The sequence below is a fragment of the Aquila chrysaetos genome, chromosome 3, assembly GCF_900496995.4.
Source record: "Aquila chrysaetos chrysaetos chromosome 3, bAquChr1.4, whole genome shotgun sequence".
NCBI classification, from domain to species: domain Eukaryota; kingdom Metazoa; phylum Chordata; class Aves; order Accipitriformes; family Accipitridae; genus Aquila; species Aquila chrysaetos.
Window position 1 is genome coordinate 1,888,884 of NC_044006.1, and position 19,671 is coordinate 1,908,554.

The following is a 19,671-nucleotide window of genomic DNA, read 5'->3' on the forward strand; positions in this document are numbered from 1 at the left end:
AACACCGGAGATACAGTTGCTGAAAACTCCTGGAGGGTCTTTGTTGAACTTGGTGGGGTCAGCTTCAGAGCAGTAGGTGATGACCATCATTTAGCTTCTTTCCCACGTCGCTGGAGTAACATACCAGCCAGACACGTGTGATTGTAGAAAGGGATTCTCTTACCCCAAAGGATGGGGGGTGTCAAGGGAGCTTTGTTAACTGTGTCAGATGTAAAGGAAATGGGACTGCTACCCTAGCAGCTATATCTAGTACTGTTAATGAAGGTATAATGCTATTCCTGTAGAATTAAACCAATCGTTTAAAAAATTGTAGAGCCTTGTGTATGCTCTGATCATGTTTTTAACAGGCATTGCTGAATGGTGGGCAAGGATCAGCTGCTTTTACGTGAAGAAGGAAATATAATAAATGTTCCACATGTAGATTTGAGTCGAATGGTATTGTGTGTGGACTGAAAAACAGTAAATTAACATCATGCTCTTAGTGGAGTGTAAAATTGTGTTATCAAAGTGTTGTAGGGAGATGTAACTTATGCTTACCAAAACATACAATGCTGGTTTTTTTTCCTTAGTGTGCTAAGCCTTTTGTCTTCGCTTTTCAGAGGCCTCAGATGCACCTATTGTGATACAGCCAGCATCAGCCACAGAGACAACCCAGCTCACAGCTGACTCTCACCCCAGCTACCACACTGATGGATTTAATTAAGTTAAGGAAACACTGTAATTAGAATGGATTAAAAAAATACATGGCCAACTCAACACTAGATTCATGAACATTAGAAGTAGAGAATGGGGAGGGGGAATAATTCTGCCACAGTAAGAAGGCAGCTTTCCAACCTGCCGAAAATATTTTGTAATCCCTTCAGCCTTTTGTCACCTTTCAGTGTCGTATCTTGATGATACGTGAAGTGCTGTAGCATGCAGTATTTAAAGCAGTTTAGCTACGGTCTTATTTGTTTCCTTTCTCTTTTTTTTTTTTGTTTTCCCTGTTGTTTTTTTTTTATAGCATGTATGGAGTTATGTTAAATGTCTGTGATGTAATGTATTGAGTTGTCACAATATAAGTGTGATGGAGACATTCTGCATTTTAAGCAGTGGTACTGGCCTAAAAATGAGATTTAAGGTGTTTCACAGAAGCCACCATTCTTCCGTACAGCTGAGCTGTCAAAGACCTTTAAAAGTCCATGATTTTCATCTGAGTGCAACAAACCAATTATTTTATTCCTCATTCTATTCCTGTGTTGTTACCTAAGCAAGTTTACAAAGCCAAGAACCAAAAAATGCCAGTCCTACAGAGCTGGAGTTCTCTCTAATGCTGGTTTTCAGCTTAAATAAATCTACCTTGAAAAATAAAAAGGGAGAGTTTCCAATCTTTGAACAGTAAATTGATGAACAGGTCTTTACGTGTAAGGCTATTTTCGGTGACAATATAACCGCAAACTGTAGTTTGCCACAAAACCAACTGTGAATGGGCTTATTTGGTAGTGGCAGTGGGATTTTAACTTCAAGCACAATTCTGTTTTCGTTTGAGTTCAGTCGTTTTCCTGAAATGCTAAAGACCAAATCGTGCAGCTTTTTTTTTCTTTTTTTTGAACATATGAGAATCTTAAAGTGAAATTTGTTAATTGGTTTTCACTGAGCAAGTGAGTAAAATGCAGACAGTAGGCAACAGCATAAGCGTTTTAAAAAAAATTGTTTTTTAAAAATTTGTTCTAATAATTTGAGATTTTAATAGACAAATGGGGTATTACGTGTCTTTTTTTAAAGCTTTTATAATACACTAGCCCTTTAATTTTCTCATGAACATCTTTGAGGAGTACTTAAATGGATTTTTAAGAACAAAACACCTTTCTTTGTGTTTATATTGTATAATTTGCACATTGTCTTGCATTTAGACTTGTTTACACCAGTGTTTTTCTTTTCCTCAGAACAACTATGGGGAAACCATTGAAAGGTTTCCTGTACTATTGTGAAACCAAATCATGTTTGAATACTGCTCTGGAAACTGTGGTTTATTGAGGTTTAACTGTTAAAAAAAGCATTTTAGGCAGCTACTGAATTGCTGGTATATTTTGTTGTTAATAATCCTGCTTTAGATGATACAAAGTCAGGATCTAGAACAGCTACCAGAGAACCTACACTTGGCACTTTTAGCAGTTAATTACAGCCTCTTTAATTTTGATCTTTATGGTTTTGTATCACAATGCCTCTACTGTCCTTTGTATCCCCTGTCTCCCCTTTTCATTTTTCACCTATTTCTGTTGAGAGGCTATTTACAGCCTTCCACCCTGTGTTTGCTGCTCTCTTACAAGATCCAGGTGTTACTTTTGAATGGGGTAAAGCACTGTTGGTCTGTAAGAAAACCACCAGAAAAGGAAGGCGACTCTCCTGCCAGAGAATCATTCTGAATATATTTTCACACTATCTTTGCATGAGCCAAAAAAGATGGAGCACGTAAGATCTGACGTGAAACCGCGTTAAACATACTGGGTAGAAGAAAATGTTCTTAACACGGTCTCAATGCTAAGTGAGGGATGTTTGCAAAATCAGACTTTCCTGTAGCTGTAGGTACAAGCACATGTTTGTTGCCTGCATGTGAGCTTGTTGCAAATAAGCATGCTTGTGATACCACATCAGGTCCCAAAAATTCAAGAAGAAATGTTACTTTTAATTAACTGGCTAGATTTCAGTAGCACACTTAAGTCATTTCTTCCTCGTTGATAGTCCTTTTAGACCTGGAACTTGGTGGTTTACTGGAAGATACTTTTAACTTTTTCTGTCTGGAAAACTCTCTTGGGTGGCCTTGAGGACAGTTGTGTATGATTTGGCTTGAGGTCCTTATTTAATTAAAGTCTGTTTGACCCCTTGGAATGAAAAGCAATTTTTTAGGCTTAAAAAAATAATGTCACATTGGCTGTCCTTGTAGATTTTGCCTGAAGCCTGTTCTTGATGTTGAATTGCACGCTGGAGTATGCTTGAATATCCGCAGGCTTTCTCCCCTAAAAACTCACTGGTTAAAATTGTGCTTATCTGTGCAAATTATGTTCTTGGTAAAAAAGAAATAGTGTTAGGGGGTTTTGGGGGCTTTGTAAATAAGCAGAGTTGATCAGAGTGACTTGGTAGAAGGAGGGAAAGGCTGTTTCCATTGTTTGTCGTACTCTGTGTCCCCGTGTTCATCTAGATGGGTAACACAAAGCCAGTTGTTTCGATTGTTGCTCCTCTGAGGAGCAGCTGTGACCCCCGAGGCTGGGGGCTGGTTGTCGGTGTTAAGTTGGAATAACACTCTCTTATTTCTTAACCCCTCTGGGCTACTTCCACTGAACTAGAAAGGCTGGCAGGAGGTTGTGGCTCCAGGGGGGGCTGTAATGCACCTGGAGTCGCTCCGCACGCTCCTGACATCAGAACCGAAATATGGGCAGCAAATCAGGGTTATAGGCGATACTGTTACCCGTTGTTTCGCACTGCTTGGGAAAAGATTACATCCAGGATAAATTGGCTGGTTTAGTTCTTCGCTTAGCAAGGCATGAGTTTGAAAGAGACTGCTTTCCTTTCAGCTGCATCTGTGGGTGGTGTGTGAATAGTAAATTAGTCTGTATGCTGTTATACGCCAGAATGATATTAGATGCTCCAAGGGAAACTACTCTAAGATCCCAGTTACAAGGAATGACAGGAAAACACATTTTTAGATGAATATTCATGGGTTTTGAAACTGTTTTAAGTTTGCCCATGTTACTCTATAATCTCTGAATTTAAGATTATTGTGTATTAATGTAGTTCTTCTTGAACTATATAAGAAAGCTATTTAAACATTGCTTCTTTAAAACAAAACTTGTGTAATTGGAAGATAAGTAGGTTAAAGTCCACATTTTTTCTGCTCTTGTAGGTGAGGTACAAGAGTAACCCAGGCTCTAACATAAGTTGCACTTCAAAATGGCCAAGCTGAATCCTAGTAAATGCAAAGTTGTATTGGAAATAATGGTTAAAAATCTGGCGCAGAAAATCACTCAGCAGTTCTGAGCTTGGGCAGATGGAGCTGCGGTGTCCCCACCAGAACTGCAATAGCACAGCATTGCAGGCACTGCAGCCCCTTACCTGGCTTACATGCAGAATGTTTCCTTCCAAAATTAAACCTGAGCACTGTTGATCTCTGTTCAGCGTGTTGCCAGAATTAAAACTTGAGCTTTGACTTTTTTTTTGTTTGTTTTGTTTCTTAAAAGTTGTATCATTTTTTACAAGTTGCCTGAGACCTCTGTTTCCGTAGTTCAGCCACCTCCATCTAGCTCATCGAACCTCTTCAGCACCAATTTTCTTAGCACTTGTAGCTCCTCCTGACGAGGAGGAGTATCGGGGAGAATCTGATCTGGAGAGCTTCTGCTGGCTGGTGTTTAGGACCACTGACTTTATTCCCGATCTGTGTTGCGTGGAGAGCCATTCGTAGCTTAGGGTGAGTAGGGAAAGCTACTGCCTCGCTGCAGAGAGTGCTCAGGTACCATCCCTCCTGGCTGCGGCCAAGCTGCTGGAGAAGGAGGTGGTGCTGGACCTGCAGTGCCCCGTCCTCCATGGGGATGGGGAAATCCCCAACGCACTGTAGTACAACCAATTGTATGCTTCACTTGAAGTGAATGAAGGGGCATTGCACCCATTAAATGCCAGTTTCATTTTGTTAGTGATGTTTGTAGGAAATTCTTAAATATTTATCTGTATATAAATTTGTTTATGTAAACCTCAGTGGCGTCGATAGGGTGTAGATTTCTGCTGATTCCATGCAGTGATGTTTTAGAGCCATGTTACCTTTTTAGTCTTATTTTTAGATTTGTAATATTTTTAAACTGCTTTAGATATTAGTGCTCATAGTGTTCTTAAAATGTGATGCTCTTTGAGATTTGGGTGAGCACAGCCTGCAGTCTGAACAGAAACGCCCGTTGAGGAGGAAGGCTTGAGCACGGTACTGAGAAAGACCGAGAACTGCAGTGGATCTGTGGTCAGGGGAGTACAGTCTTCAAACCCTTCGTGTCAGCCTATAAACACTACAGGTGTAACCAGGGCAGGAGCCCGACTGGAAAGATATTCCTGTCCCATCTGTAAAGCGGTTGTGTTGTGTGGTGTAGAGGGACACCAGTGTGCTTTCGGGGGGGTTACATCAGAGCGTTTGTATCGTATACGCTCCTTGAGAGAGGTACCTGCTTTTCTCAACTAGTTTGTGCCCTTCGTCTGTCTGGTGCCCTTCGGTGTTCTTGACATTTCCAGATAATTTAGGAAATGTGTTTGTGCTGCAGGTTTTTCCTACCCGATGCAACTGGGTATTGGCATCATTTTTAACAGGAGATTCTTGCAAAGTGGTCAGGGAGGCTTTTGCAGCCCCCGCCTCATGTTAATAATTCTGGATGCTGTTTAAATACGCATTAATCTTAGAGCACTGAAACGTAACCCCCCCCCAGTACAAGTGTTTATAGTGTAAGGTTGGTATAAACTTAACATGCTTAATCATTTGATGCCGCTTCTCTGTATTATAGTGGAAATCATCTAGTTTGTAGTGTATCATTACACCAACAACTGCTTAAAGTATCTTGAAAGAAATGTAACTGATAGCTAACAAGGTGGCAGGAAATTTGTCAGTGTTCAAGTCCTGCAAGAACCATGGGCTGCTGGGAGGCTTACGTGCTATCTGGGACTCGGCAAGACTGAAATTCCCATTTCCTTCCGAGAAGATGCTTTCTTTACTGTGAGAAGAAACTGTGTGAGGGAAGCTGTCTGTCTTTGACGTTTGCACAAGCCAAATGCCGTAAATCTGGAAGACAAACCTTCATTTGGAAATCAAATGCCAATGTTACACGCGCAGTTATTTTTTTTGTTAAAAGGATAGACGCTGGGAATTTCTGGTGGTTATATATATATATATATATGTATATGTATAGAGGAAGCTCTTATATAAAATGGCCATTCATTCTCAAGTGCTGTTGTCTTCTCTGCTCCCTTTCCTCCACAGCCAGCCATGTGAGTGTACTCTTGCAGTCTGTGAGCGGTTGCTTGTCATACCCTTCCAAAAATTTTAACGATCTACTTGAATTCCATGAGGTGCCCTTTGTCCCCGGCCCCTCCGGCTGGAGCTGGGCTTTGCCTGCTCCGGCTTTTCTTCGGAGGAAGGAAGGGAAACCTGATGGTAACGAGGAGGGCAAGGGGCCATCTCTGGAATGACTTGGGCTTGTGCAGGCTGGTATGTGGGGTGTTTTAAATGTGGTCGATGCGCTCATCGCTAGAGGTGTGATAGAACACATTGATTTGGGTTTTTTTCCTTATACTCGTTTTCACCACATTGTACTCTCCAAAGTGGGACTCGGTGAGCTCACAGAGCAAGGTCCAAACCCGCGCTGTAGCTTTGGATTGCAACATCATGTGTGTGTATGTATGTATATATGCACATATGTATATATTTATACAACAGGTGTGCACCTAGTACTTGCTGCTGTTTTTTCTTTGGTGGTAAAAACGTGAAATTTGGCTCGAAGTACTGCTATGAACTCTCAGCCAGACAAGCGGAATGTGTGAGTTTTGTGTGTCCAGAATTGTGCTTTTTCCTTTTAGCTGCAGGAAAAAAACCTGAACAAGATCAGTCAGGTTAAATGACTGGTGAAGGAAACGGTGGAAGGATCCTGTTGTATAAATAAACGGGTAGTACAAGTGGGAGAGCTGTGCTGTTTGAAAAGGAAAAGCAATCTTCTGCTCCCAAGGTCTTCCCTCCTTGCTCGAGTGAGTTTACACTTGAACAATGTGGCGTGTTTGCGCGGCCTGCTCTGGTTACTCCCTTTATAGTGCTTGCAGGTGGGATTCATAAGGACTTGGAGTTATTGCAAGTCATAAAACTGAAGTTAGGCAGTGATCTGTGTAAAGGCACAATGGTTGTGGCCTACGTATGTGTGAGTACCACCAAATCACTTCCAGTCATAGCGGGTCGAGCCCGCAGCTGACCCTCCTCGGGCCTTTCGTTCCAGGGGCTGTTGCCTGACGTACAAAACACCAGGGCGGGGGGTCTGCTTCATGGCAGAAATAGGGGAATATTTGGGAGGGGATTCCTTTATCGCTTACACATTTGAAGTTCTGTTTGTGTCCGTCACGGTAGATGAACTCTGAGGTTTGCCAAGTTCCAAACACTTGATGTTTCCTCGCCTGGATGCGTGCCGCCTGAGCCCATCACTGTCATTCCTTCCTTCCACTCGTCCCCGCCTTCGCCCGCTTTTCTGGGGCTGGGCGTGGATGGTTTGGTTTGTGTTATCGCAGACATCCGAGGCGGTTTATATTCATTTTGCATGTGAGCAAGGCCCTGAACTAAGTAATTCATCATGGGGTTTGGTTGTATTGGCCTCTTGATGAAGCCTGAGGGAGCTGAGGACGCTGGGAGAGAATGCGTTCTGCATTTGCACTGTACTTCAACTCGGGTGGGGTGGGGTGGGGGGAGTCCATCTTTAAAAAAAGAAAAAAAAAATTGTAGAAAAAAAAAAAAACAAACCAAAACCAAACCACAATCGAAGTATAAATGCATCTGAAAAGCAATTATAATATAGACATATATATATTTTGTTATGTTACTAAAGGACCATACTTTGAACTGTATGTAAGTAGATGTGGCTGTTTGAACTTTGTGGATTGTAACACTCGATACTACTGAGCTCCTGTACATACACGCAGTTACGGCAGAAGGAATTATTTTATGTTTTAGCATGGTAATTTGTGTATCGTATGTCTGAATATAAACTAAAATAAAGATTGCTAAGTTATCTGAAACCACTGTTGTAAAATAAATGTTTTCAATGCAGAAATGCACATCGGCTTTTTCTTTCCTTATCTTAACTCATCACAAGAGGAAGGGTCTGCACGGCCCGAGGGGGATGTGTGTGGAGTTGGGTGGGACGTGGGAGAGGTCTCCCGTCTCCTGCTGTCCCCTGGGTGGGCACGTCGTGGTGCCCGGCAGCTCCTCGGCTCTGGGTGTGCGGATGGATGCAGGGTCCCTGGGGCAGGGACTGCAACTGCTCCCTCCTGCCACCTCTTGCACCCGCCGTGGGCTCCCCAGCATTTTTTGAGCATTAAAGGCCAAAGCCCGTTAACGTGATGCTGGACCGTGGCAGGTATTTGGGGTGTAAATACAAGTTATAGTTGCTGGGTGGTGCGAGAAATGATTGCAGGGTGCTGGGGAAGGGGCCGGCTGCTCCGGCCTCGGTGGAGGTCTGTCTTTTTGCAGTAAAAATATGCTTTTCTGAAGAAGCTGACATTGTCGGAGATGGGTTTTGCTTCCTGGTGTTACTGGTGGAGAGAGAGAAGCAGAGAGGAGTGAAAGACGTGCCGAAGGCTGCTACAAGACTTGTTTCCAAGCCAAGGTGGGGACTGAGGCAGCGTAAACCTGAGTCCTGCCCCAGCACCAGTGGCTTCCATTACCCATACGGCTTCCCTGGGATCACTCGTTTTGAAGAGTTTAATTCTGCTTTAGATGGAAATCTGCCAGAAGGAGGTAAGCACAAAATTATGACGTTTCAACTCCACGCGTGCTCCCCGGCAGGACTCACGGTGGGTATGGCCTCGGCGTAGCTGGGGGGGGGGGGCTGTGCCCGGTCCCGCTCCAACCCCTCGCCTTGCAGGATGGTTCACGGGGGGGGGGGGGGCAGCTGCCTCCGACCGCCCTCCCCTTGTGCCAAAGCCAAGCCATGTCCTGGAGCCACGGCAGCAGGGCACGTCGGTGGCTTTGGGCAGCTGTGCCGAGAACCGAGGAAGGGCTCCCATCACACCATGCCCTGGTGAGGGTTACTCGTGGCTAGGGGTGCCTGGCAGGAGTGCAGGCAGGGCACAGCGAGCAAAACGCTCCTGCTGGCAGCCTGAGGGTGGAGACATCCATGCCCAGCAGGGACAGTTTCGGATGCCTTTTGCTGGGAAAATGCATCCTGTCATCAGGCACCTTCTGGCCGTGCTGCCCTTGGGGCACTGGGCAACTGAGCTGGGGGCTGGCTCTTTAGATAAAATGACATTTTGTGTTGGAGACTTCTGGTTATTTTTTTCATTGTTCCCTCCCCGTAACAAATTAAACCCCTTTACGTGTCACTTTGAGGTTTGTATCATGGGCTACTTGGGTGTAAGAATTTCATCCTCGCCCCAACTGAGGATGAAACCTAGTACCCACATACGGCCCTTCATCGTGGGCAGGCTCCGGGCTCCCACCCCGCAGCCAGGCTGTTTGCTGCCGTGGCTGAGGCCCGCTGCTGCCTGCGCACCTTTGATTTCCCATCGCTTTGAAATGCTAAATACAAACAGCGGCCGCTGTGCTGACGGCCAAAGGATGCTCTGCCTGTGTGCCGACAGCTGAAGGATGCTCTGCCTCTCTGCCTGCCAGCAGCGTGTCCTGGGCTCATCCCGGCCGGCACAAGCTGGAAATTGCGCTCTTGGGGACCGTGGGAGTGAAGTTTGGCACCACGTACACCAGACCGGAGGGGCCAAGGAAGCGCAGGATGCAGAGGGTCACCGATGAGCGGGAGGAGATCCAGAGCCTCTGGTCCCTCTCTGGTCCCCTAGGGACCACCCCGAGCCATCCTCCGAGCTGAGGCCACGGCACCGCGGAGGAAGGGGCTTCAGGGTGGTTGGGCAGGGGAGAGGTTGCGGTGACATGGAGCCGGGGCTGGAGCGATCCCTCGCTGAAGCCCGGTGTTTGGCTCATCGACCGTGAACTGCTGCGGCCTCACTTGGAAAAGGCGCTGAGGGGCAGAGGAAAAAAGCTGCTGGGGCAGAGAAGACCTTAGGGAAAGCCGCCAGGCTGGGGGGTGCAGGGTCAGGGTCAGTCTGTCCCCTCTCTGATGTCCCTGGGGTGTCAGAGGTCCTGTCTGTCCCTGTGCCCACCCCTGGTCGGTCACCCAGGGCTGGGATGGCTGAGCCGGCTGTGGGGACGTGAGGCCGAGGACCCTGTGGTTTGCAGAGGGCCCCCAGGACGCTTTTTCTCCTTCCCCCAGGAGATGCAACAGGGCAAACCCTCCCACCACGATGGTCTGTGCTTGGGAGCCTTCCCCAAACTCAGTTCAGCTCCGTCTTGCCCCAGTGCTGCTTCGCAGCCCCATGCCAGCAGCACAGGCAAGGGCTGGCAGGCAGCGGTCCCTGCACAGCCTGCGATGGCAACGGCCGCTCCGAGCACGGGGCTGTGTTTTTGGGAGGGGGATTGAGGTGATGGGGGGCGTCCGTGCCTCAGTGCAGGACACAGAGTGAGGAGGGAGGGGGCCAGGACCCCCTGGGAGGGCTGTGATGCTCTTGCTGCTGATGCACAGTCAGGAAAGCTCTTACACGGATGCTCGTCTTCCTCCGAGAGCCACCAAGCTCAGGTTTCATTAAGCCTTGTCCCAAACCACCAGCTGTGACGCTAAAAGGTGCAAACTTGCTGCGAGGCCAGGAAGCGGTGGCTTTCGGAACCATTTGCAGCGATACTGGAGGAGGAAAAGCCCCGGCTGGGTCTCGGGGCGCAGCTCCCAGCCTGGGCTCGGATCAAACCCTGTTTGTAAAAGCCGTGTCTGCCCCGGGAGGGCTCTGTGGCCGGAGGACACGGGGCTGCTGCGGCTGGAACTCGCTGGCACCCACGGACGGTACCGCGTCCCTGACGGGGCAGGAGGAGCCACCAGTGCCTGCTAAGCCACCGTCCCCAGTGCAGCCCCCCGTGGACGGACCCCCACACCCAGCTGTCCCCCACTCGTGTCCCAGGCCACCCCCTGAGCGCTTGACTTGCCTTAGGCTGCTGCCGGCACCCGGCCAGCAGCAGAAATTCTCCTCCTCCTCCTGCCAGGTCTGGGGGCCTCAGCTCAGCCGGTCCCAGACCCCCCCCATCCTGCCCCAGCGAGGCCCCAGCTTTCCAGAGAGGGTTAAAAGTGCTTCTGAGCTGCTCCGGCTGCCTCAGGCTGTGTGTAATTGCCTCTGGTTTAACAAACTGTTCCTCCCTTTCCTTGCAGTAATTACTGCTTTTATATATTCCTTGCCTTTTTTTCATAATGGGAGAAAATGTACCTTTACAGAAGAAAAAAAAAACCGAGCCCACAAAGTGATCACAGTGCATTAGTAGTGCGAGGAGAAGCTTTGTCCCATGTAACCACCAGCTTCAGAGAAGATCAAACTTGGTTTGAGAGAACCAGGAGTGCTCTCCAGGATATTTTTGGTTGCCGGCTCGAGAGCTGCTGCTAGCACAGCCCTGGAAGGAGGATGAGGGACCTTCGAATTCCTGTGGGATGCTGGTGTCTGGCTGCATGGGTGATGGTGATGGGCTCGTGGGTGACAGGCACATGGGTGATGCTGATCACTCATGGGTGATGCCGATGGGCTCACAGGTGATGGTAATGGGCTCATGGCGATCACTCGTGGGTGATGCTGATCCCTCACAGGCTGCTGATGGGCTGTGGTGGGACACAATCCCCAATACCACATCCCAACCAACTCAAGACCCTCTTGCAGGACTGACCGTGAACCCCTCTGCAGCACACGCTGCCCCATCCTGATGCCGGGAGCTGTTTGTGCAACCTCACTTCTTATTGTGCAGCTGATGGTGGTTTTTCACATGCACGCACGTGTGTGTGTGTCCACGTGCTCCCACGACTTCTGAGTGGTGCAGCTCCCGCCTCTCCCGCCCGAGGAACGAAGTTCCTCGGGCGGGAGAGGCGGGAGCTGCACCACTCAGAGCGCTTTATGCTGGCGCCTTTCACCCAGGGATGAATCTAGGATTGCTCCGGTGTTTTTGGGGAGACCTGGTTTGGGTCTATGGGTGGTGGTAGGGACTGAGCAGCTCGAGGAGGGGAGAGGATGCTCGCTACCCACAGTTGCTGCAACAGCGGTATGTCAAAGCATTCCCAAACCCTGTGTCTGGAAAGGGGATGGATCCGGAGGGCTCAAAATCAGGGATAACCCCCCCAGGGGGGGAAGCAGAGGAAAGGGTCACCTTTGCCAGCCCTGTGTAGGGTGGGGGGGGGAAGCGCAAGAGGATGGCAGGAGGGCAAGTGCGAGGGCAACTTTAATGCACAATAGCGAGAGCAACACGCGGGATGCAGCGACGGGGACCCCACCGGGCAAGGGGGGGGGGCTCCCTGGGCACGGCTCCAGCCCCTGGCTGGGCAGCGGCACCCACCCCCCCCACCCCCCCATTCTCCGCTCTGCCATGGCCGCTCGCTATAGGGTCGGTCTTCTTCATTCCCCCCCCCTTCCCCACCCCCCCCGACCCTCCTTCATTTTCCTATACTCTGCAGCAAGAGCTTATTGCTGAGCGCTTTCTGGGCCAGTCTCTCCTCCCGGGACATCTCCAGGAACTCACGCAGGAGGTGGAAGGTGAGATCCAGCGAGTTGGGTTTGCCATCTCGCCTCTTGCCGGTTTGCAGCGCCCGTGGGGTGCGGGGGGCCAGGGTGGGCTCTGCCCCGTGGGGCTGACACAGTCTTTGTGGCAAGGGGCCGGTATCCGGGACCGGGGATCGCTGGGCTCCTGGCCAGGGCTCCCAGGTGGGTTGGGGGGCCAGGGTCAGCCTGCGGGATGGGCTCCGGGGCCACTGCAGGGGCGAGCAGGTCTCCGAGGGCAGGAAGAGCAGGACGAGGACGGAGGCAGCCGAAATCATCCTGACCCGCATGGCAGCCGCTCCGGGGCCAGACGCCTGCAAGACAGCCCCCCCCCACCCCGGACCCCCACATCCCCCCCGCTGCTGTCAGGGGGCACCCGAGGGGCTTCACACCATGGGGGGTGAGGATGAGACCCCCTGGGGATAGACCCCCCCCCGGGACGGGACCCCTGAGGATGGGACCCCCACCCCTGCAGATGGGACCTCCCCTCCCCTGTCCCTGGGACAGAAACCTCCTGGGGACAAGCTGGAACCCCCCACCCGGGGCTGGGACACCCCTGCTCCCGGGAAGGGACCCCCCCCCCCGGGGCTGGGTGTCCCCCCGGGCACGGGACACCCTTGGCCTCTAGGACAGGACCCCCCCCCAGGATCTAGAACCCTCCTCCTCCTGCCACGGGACGCCCCCCCCGGGGGGATGCGATACCCCCCAGCCCGGCCATGGGACCCTCACACCCCCAGGACCGGACCCCCCCCCCCCCCCCCGGGGGGCTTGGAACCCCCTTCCCCGAACCGGGACCGGCTGGGGCTCGGGGGGGGGTGGAGGGGTAGGGGGGTGCCCTCCCCGGCTGCGCTCACCGCTCTCCGCTCCGCCCGGCAGGACAGACAGGACAGGACAGGACAGACGGACAGACCGCACCGCACCGCGCCGGCCGCCCGCCACCGCGCTATATAGGGGCGGCGGCGGGACCCACGTGACCGCGCTATAGCCGGGCGCGGAGCGGGGGCCGGGGCGGCGGGAGCTGTCCGCGGTGCTGAACGGGCGGGGCGGGGGGGGGGGGGCGGGAATTTTGGGGGTACACGGGGGTACGTGGGGGGTGAGGGGGGGTGAGGGTTTTAGGGGATATATGAGGGGGGTCCTGGGGGTGTGTGTGGGGGGGCAAAGAGGGTGTGAGGGGTGTTCCTGGGTCTGTAAAAGGGGTGGGGGGTCTTTGGGAGATTTGGGGAGGCGGGGGGGGGGGGGGGGGGGTGTACGTGCACATCACGGACCGTCCACGTGTGACAGAGGCAACTGGGGGTGCAGCAGCACCAACCGGCCGAGACCCCCACTCCCGCGTCGCACCGGGACAAGAATCCAGGCTCAATCCCTTGGAAAACCCCACGGAGGGTGGTGGTCCCCGCGGGGCCGTGGGTGCCCGTGGCAGAGGGGCACGCCGGGGCGCACACGCGTGTGCGGGGTCAGCCCTGAGCTCTGCACCTCTTCATTTCCCAGGGAAAGTTTTCCCCGTCGGTGCTGGCGGCTCCTTCGGAAGTTGCCTGGCGAAGGCAGCCCCGGCACCCTCCCCAGCTCCTCTGAACGACCCATCTCTTAGTATCACATAGATGAAAACTTGACTTCAGAAGCATAAATGCACTTCTGGAATGCGATTTTCCCCCTTTGGTGGAGTACCAAAGGCACGTTCCTTCCCTGGCCCGGTCGCCCAGCACAGACACACACCTCTGGATGCCAGTCGGGCCCGAGGGATTCCTGCGTGTGATTCATTTGCCTTTTCCTCCCTCCCTGCTGGAGCTTCCATCATTCGGCACTTGGAGCTCGGCAATCACTTCATCTTGCAAAAGTGCTGCTGTCTCTAAAATTAAAATTCCCTCATGAGGAATAAACATTTCAAGAGAAGGGGAAAAAAAACCCCAAAACAACCCACATTAAATAGAACTTGAATGAATGGCAAGAACCACCCCCATCCTCCTCCAGGACAGGAGCCACCCAAAAAACGAGGGCTCAGCTGCTTTCTGGAGGGTCACTGAAAAGGGCTAAAGGGATTTGGGGGGGCAGCGAGCTGGGGGCTCCCCTGCACCCCCTCAACTGCAAAATAACTCCTAGCAGAAGCAAAGCAGCTGTCGGGCAGGCTGGAGCGGGGGGAGCGTTTGCCTCCCACTTGCTTTGTGCGCGGTGCATTTTCTAAGTCCTTTTCTTTACTGAATCATCAAGAACCGCTGCAATTTCCAGTGCTCCACCTGAGCCTGCTTCTCCCGCTGTCCCCCGAAGCCTGACCCCGTGCTGCAGCTGTGCCGGGTGCTGAGCCTGTCCCCGTGCCACGGCTGTGCCGGGTGCTGAGCCTGTCCCCCCGGTGCTGGCAGGAGCCCTTGGCTAGGGGCTGCCACTGCCCTGCTTGCAGCTCCCAGGGCATCTCCCAGACCTGCTGGGTGCTAAGGGCAAATGTGACCCCCCCCCCAAATCCCAGAAGGAGAAGGAAGCGGCTCCACCAGCCCTGGCTCCGGGGACCCCCAGCATGGGGGAACATAGCTGCGTCCCCCGTGCTGCCCGGCTGCTTGGGGGGGGTCCCGGCATGGTTTTATGTCTCCTTAAAGTCGGGTTGGGACTCAGCGGGTGCTGGTGCTCCCCTGCCTACCCAGCTGCTCTCTGCCACTTGCTGCAATGCATGCAAGTGATTCTGGGGCTTATTTTTACACAGGCCAAGCATGGGGACAGGTGACCCCAGATGACTCGGGGCCACGGGAGCTGAGGCGGCAGAGCCAGGCACTGACAGCCAGGGAGCCCTTGCTGTGGAGGCAGCCCACGTTTTGGGGCTGCTCTACCCTCCGGCTGCAGTGGCTGTGCCTGGGGGTCCCAACAGCAATGATTTTGGCTGCTCCTCTGCACGTGGGGCTGGGCTCTCTCTGCAAAACTCTTTTTGCCCCATCTCCTGGGGCTGCTCTGCAGAAGTAGCGCTTGGGAAGGCGAGGGGCTGTAGGCGGGGGGAGAGCTGCAACAAGAGGGGCTGACACCCAGAGCATCACCCGTGGGGCTTTGGGGGCCACCCTGGCTCAGGAGGAGCGAGCCAGTGGCTCTGCGCAGGGAGAGCTGCTCCGGCACTGACACCCTCACGGCCAGGAGCAGACGCAGGGAGATGCAGCTCGGTTCATCTGTTACCCCCATGGCCAGCAATGGGGATGGGAATGCTTTAGATGGTTTTTCTTTCAGTCTGTGTGCTTTAGGATTAGTCATTTAATTGTAGGAAAGACAGTGAATCCAACAAGTGCATCTTGTACTCGTGTTTTATTTAGGAAGCTCAACTTGGAAAATTAAAAATATTTTTTTTCTGCTCCCTTCATAAATTACTGACACATTCAGCACTGAGGGGCCCCGCATGCTGTCTGGGGATTCATTATCGTCACTTTCAGGGATGTCACTGTCTCTTCCTCTAGTCAGGAGTGCGAGGAATGATGTGTTAATGATGCTTTCAGGAATGCCAAATTCACCCCTCAGCTGCGCTCATTGGCTCGCAGAGGCATGGATCCGGCGGCCTCGCAGCTGGTAGGAGTCAGAGAGGCTCCTAATTAGGCACTTTTAGCACTCCAGCAAGTTGCACGCGGCAGCCGCTGCTTTGCCAACCGTGACAGCTTCGGCGCTGAAGTGTGGCCAAGCTTCCAGCAGCTTCTCCCAAGGAACGGGTGGGATTTGCCGGCCACTTTCCTCCCTTTTCTCCTTGGGGACTGGCACCTGCCCTGGTCCTTCCCCATCGTCACAAGCAGCCGTGCCAGGGTTCACACGTGTATCGGTGAAAGGCTGCAGACAAAGCTCCGGTGCCCGTCTGCTCCCCACCGTGCATCCCCTGTGTGCTGGGTGGAGGGGGCGGCCGTGGTGCCGGTGGGGGCCGGCGCTGCCCATCCTGCTCTGGAGAAGGCATCTCACGGGCTGACGAACCTGAGATTGACCCTTATGTTTCACCATTCTCAGGTTAGACAGTCCTCGAGGTGCCCCTCGCTTGGGCAGCCGCCGAACCCCATGCCGCCCCGTCCCCCACACCCCGTGCCCCACGCCATGTGCTCGCCCAGACCCCCCAACCTTTGAGGAATTTGGAAGAGAAAGCAGAGAAGCAGCCCCTTGGCTCTGCCTTCCCACAGCGGCACTTCTCCTCTCCGTCCCGGCTCAACCCCTGCGCTCTGCATGGAACAGCCCCTTCCCAAAGAGATGCTGCTGGGAGGCTGTTTTCCCCTAAGGATGCCTTGATGCACGGAGCCAAGGCTGTTGGAGAGGGAATGAGATGTCTGGCAGGGCTGAACCCCTGCCTGAATGCCGCCTGCGCCAGGCTGGCAGCTCGCCCTCCATCCTTTCCCCGTCCTTTTCGTTCCCACCGTTGCACACTGCCGGGGTGGCTCACGGCAGCACCCGGGACTGTCTCTGGGCTCAGCATCCCGAAGCGGGTGCTGAGAGGGGCAGGAGGAGGGATGTGTCCCCGGGCTGGGGACGTGCAGCCGTGGGCCAGCTGAATGGCTGTGTCCATGGGTTAAACAGCCAGTGGCGGATATTTTTGTCCGTGTTATCAGATGGCACTGGGACTCTGGTTTTACGGTGGGGTTGCCTGTGGGACCTGCCTGATCCTCCTAACGTCCCTAGCCACCCGGCCCTGCACGCTCCCATGTGGGCTTTGAGTCACTTGATTGAAATTCCTGCTCAAGCCAAACTGTTGCAGAACATGGGCATCTCCTGATTGCAACTGGACCAGCCAAAGGGCTTTGCTCCTCTAAGGAACTGGTTGTGGCCCTGCAGGTTTTGCAGCTGTGAAGTGCAGGCAGGAGAAAGGTTCATGCCACGGGTACAAGATTTGTCCCTCTCCAGCCACCGAGGTGAATGGCAGGAGGTGCCCAGGGCCTCTGAGAGCACGAGCTGCATCAGACAGACCAAGAGAGAGTGGTCGGTACAATCTCCAGTTGAGCCATATGCATGGATTAGGAAGGAGAAGCAGGGATGGTCATGGCCACCAGACATGCCTGCCCCGTGCCATGTTTCTGAGCAGCCTGGGCTGCGCGTGGTCCTGGGTTCGGTGGTGGAGAAAAACTTCTCCCTTTACCTTGATGGGAGCAGGGAGGAGGGTAACCACATGAGCGCAGGCCCTTTGAAATCCTGACCCTAGTTCTCGGTGGATATTTTTTTGTTTTTAAAAGAAAGGAGGTGCATGCCTGGGCATGCTACAGCCTCTTGGTAAGGACAGGGGCTGTCCGGAGCAGGAAGGCTGCGCGCCTGCTCGAAGAGGCTTCGGCTGCATTTCAACACATGTAATGAGCGCGGGACAGTCTCGGAGAGGGAGCACGAGGTGCAGCCCAGCTCCCCTGGTGCAGAGGTCTGCGTTTGGCTGTGTGGGGCAGAGCACTGGGCTCCACGAGCCCAGAGGGGCTGAAATCACCCAGTGCCGCTGTTAAACAGGGACACTGGGGCTCAGGGCTGCAGTGCCCCGGGCCAGGAGCGTGCAGAACCACATATATGGGGCTGCAGGGGACCAAAAGGGCTGGGCTTGGCATGGGCTGCAGGGTTAACTCTGCCTTAACCATTTTTGAGACCTGCCTGTTCCTGTAAACACCACTAATGGAGAGTCTGCCTGCACCCCAGGAAATCCTCTAGCACCTCATTATCTTCAAATTGTCCTCAAGTCTAATGCATTTCCCTTGCTGCGATTCCTTGGGCCATCAGCATCGGAGGCAGGGAAGAGCAGATCTCCTTCCCCTCCGCAGCAGCCGCTCCCGTGGTTGCAGATGGCAGCACCTGTGTGAGAGGCAGAGCATGTTTCTGCGGGGGCTGCCCTGGATTTTGAAATCTGGTAACACAAAAATCTTCTGTCCATCTCTGCAGGTAAGGGGGGGTGTTTCCCGATTCAGCTTCCTATTGCTATGGGATGCTGAAAATCGCTTCTCTGGGGAAGGAGATCTCTGGCTGCCCTTTCTGGCAGTCTCATGGCAGAGAGATTTGCCGTAAGAGTGGAAAAATAAATGTTAAAAGCTCATGAATTAAAGTGAGTGAACTAACTACAAAATCAAAGGGAAGGATTTTTCAAGTTTGGCACTGACAAGCTCCATGCAAGAGGTGAGTGGGCCTAGAAAAGCTGTCAGAAAAAGGCACAGAGGAATCTGTGATCCATTTTCAGCCCCTTTCTGGATTTCTTGCTTCGCTTGGGTCCTAACAGGTTCCCACGTGTATGGTATGGACTTAGCCAGGTGCATCTCTAGGTACCCCACATGCAGCGAAGGCAATGTGTTTCAATGGAGTGACTCTAGATTTGCCCGGGAGCAAAGGAAAGAAAAATCTTTCAGGCAGGAGCTAAGGGGATTGCAGAGCCACAGCACAGCTTTTTCTTATCGAATACATCTATTGCAAATCTGTGATCAACTTTGGAGGGGTTTTAAGCTTTGCATTACAGGCTTACAAAGACCAAAAAAAAGAAAAAGCCAAATAGAATTAGTTTCTATGAGCACGGTAAAGTTTTAGTAAGTTTGGGACAGAGCAATGAAGTAGCGGCAGACTCCTCCCGACCTCCTCCGCTGTGAGAAGGAGCCAAGCAGAAATGCAGTAAGGACTTCCAAGAATAATTAGAAATCACTGCTGCAGAAGGGAGAAAAAGAAGGTGCAGGGCAGTGCCTGCCTTACCTGCGAACCTGCGTTTTCCCCGGGGAGGCGAGGCAGAGGTCGGATCCCCTGCACTGGCTGCCCAGCCCTGGCCCCTCTCGCCTGCTCTCCTCTACCCTGCCACCCCCACGCCAGCTTTTATGGCCTTTCTTGTCACTCGACTGAGTTGAGCCGGGCTACAGCGAATTGCCACACTTTCTGCTGGCTTCCTGTTTGTTCATCGTGAGCGTCTGTGGTAAAATTTCCATTACACGCTGGACAGACAGGGCGGCAAAGAGAAGTGAAGCAAAAAAAAAAAAACCAAACCACCCAAAGACCCGATTCTGTGTTTTAGTGGCTCTCTCGACTCATTTGAAAATGAGAAAGTGCCTGGCTGGCTGTTAGAGAGAGGGAAGTGAGGAGGGATGCCCTGGCTGCGGGAGCTGCAGAGCATCCTCCAGTGCCTGGGTCCAGCCTGGGCACGAAGCTGCTCTGGGTTCCCCCCTCCCTGGCCCTGGGGGGATGGAGGGGTCCTGTTCCTCGGTTCAACAAGCAGAAGACCCTCATTTTCACCCCACCCACCAAAAAAGCATGTTTCCTAAATGCTGCCTTTCTGAATGGAGCCAGAGCATAAGGCAAAGCTCGGTCCTGCCCTGACCAAGGGCTGTGGCATTGTCTGCATCCCCCTCCACCCTAAAGCCACTCCAGCTCAGCCAGCAGATCCTCCAACAAGGCTAAACTCGGAGTGGAGAA

General features: G+C 52.5%; 2 protein-coding genes across 8 annotated transcripts in view; one reads left to right on the top strand and one right to left on the bottom strand.

The window, feature by feature from the left end:
• DNAJC5 (DnaJ heat shock protein family (Hsp40) member C5) overlaps positions 1–7,815 on the top strand; it is a 37,685-nt gene extending 29,870 nt beyond the window's left edge. For all 6 annotated transcript variants that reach the window (XM_030010661.1, XM_030010666.1, XM_030010664.1 and 3 more), the window contains one exon: positions 600–7,815. In XM_030010661.1, the coding sequence (XP_029866521.1) occupies positions 600–703 (104 nt within the window). In that variant the 3' untranslated portion in view covers positions 704–7,815. The remainder of the gene's footprint in view (positions 1–599) is intronic.
• Positions 7,816–11,992: 4,177 nt separating this feature from the next.
• On the bottom strand, positions 11,993–19,243 carry LOC115339221 (corticoliberin-like). Of its 2 annotated transcripts, XM_030008873.2 has the most exons (4): positions 18,961–19,243; positions 14,038–14,170; positions 13,179–13,267; positions 11,993–12,638 (listed from the first exon to the last, which is right to left on the bottom strand). In XM_030008873.2, the coding sequence occupies exons 2-4, from the start codon at positions 14,117–14,119 to the stop codon at positions 12,222–12,224; spliced, it is 588 nt and encodes a 195-aa protein (XP_029864733.2). In that variant the 5' UTR covers positions 14,120–14,170; positions 18,961–19,243; the 3' UTR covers positions 11,993–12,221. The 2 variants fall into 2 exon arrangements, with proteins under 2 accessions (XP_029864733.2, XP_040978251.1); XM_041122317.1 differs by lacking the exon at positions 13,179–13,267 and having other exon boundaries at positions 18,961–19,239.
• Between the last annotated feature and the right edge of the window lie 428 nt (positions 19,244–19,671).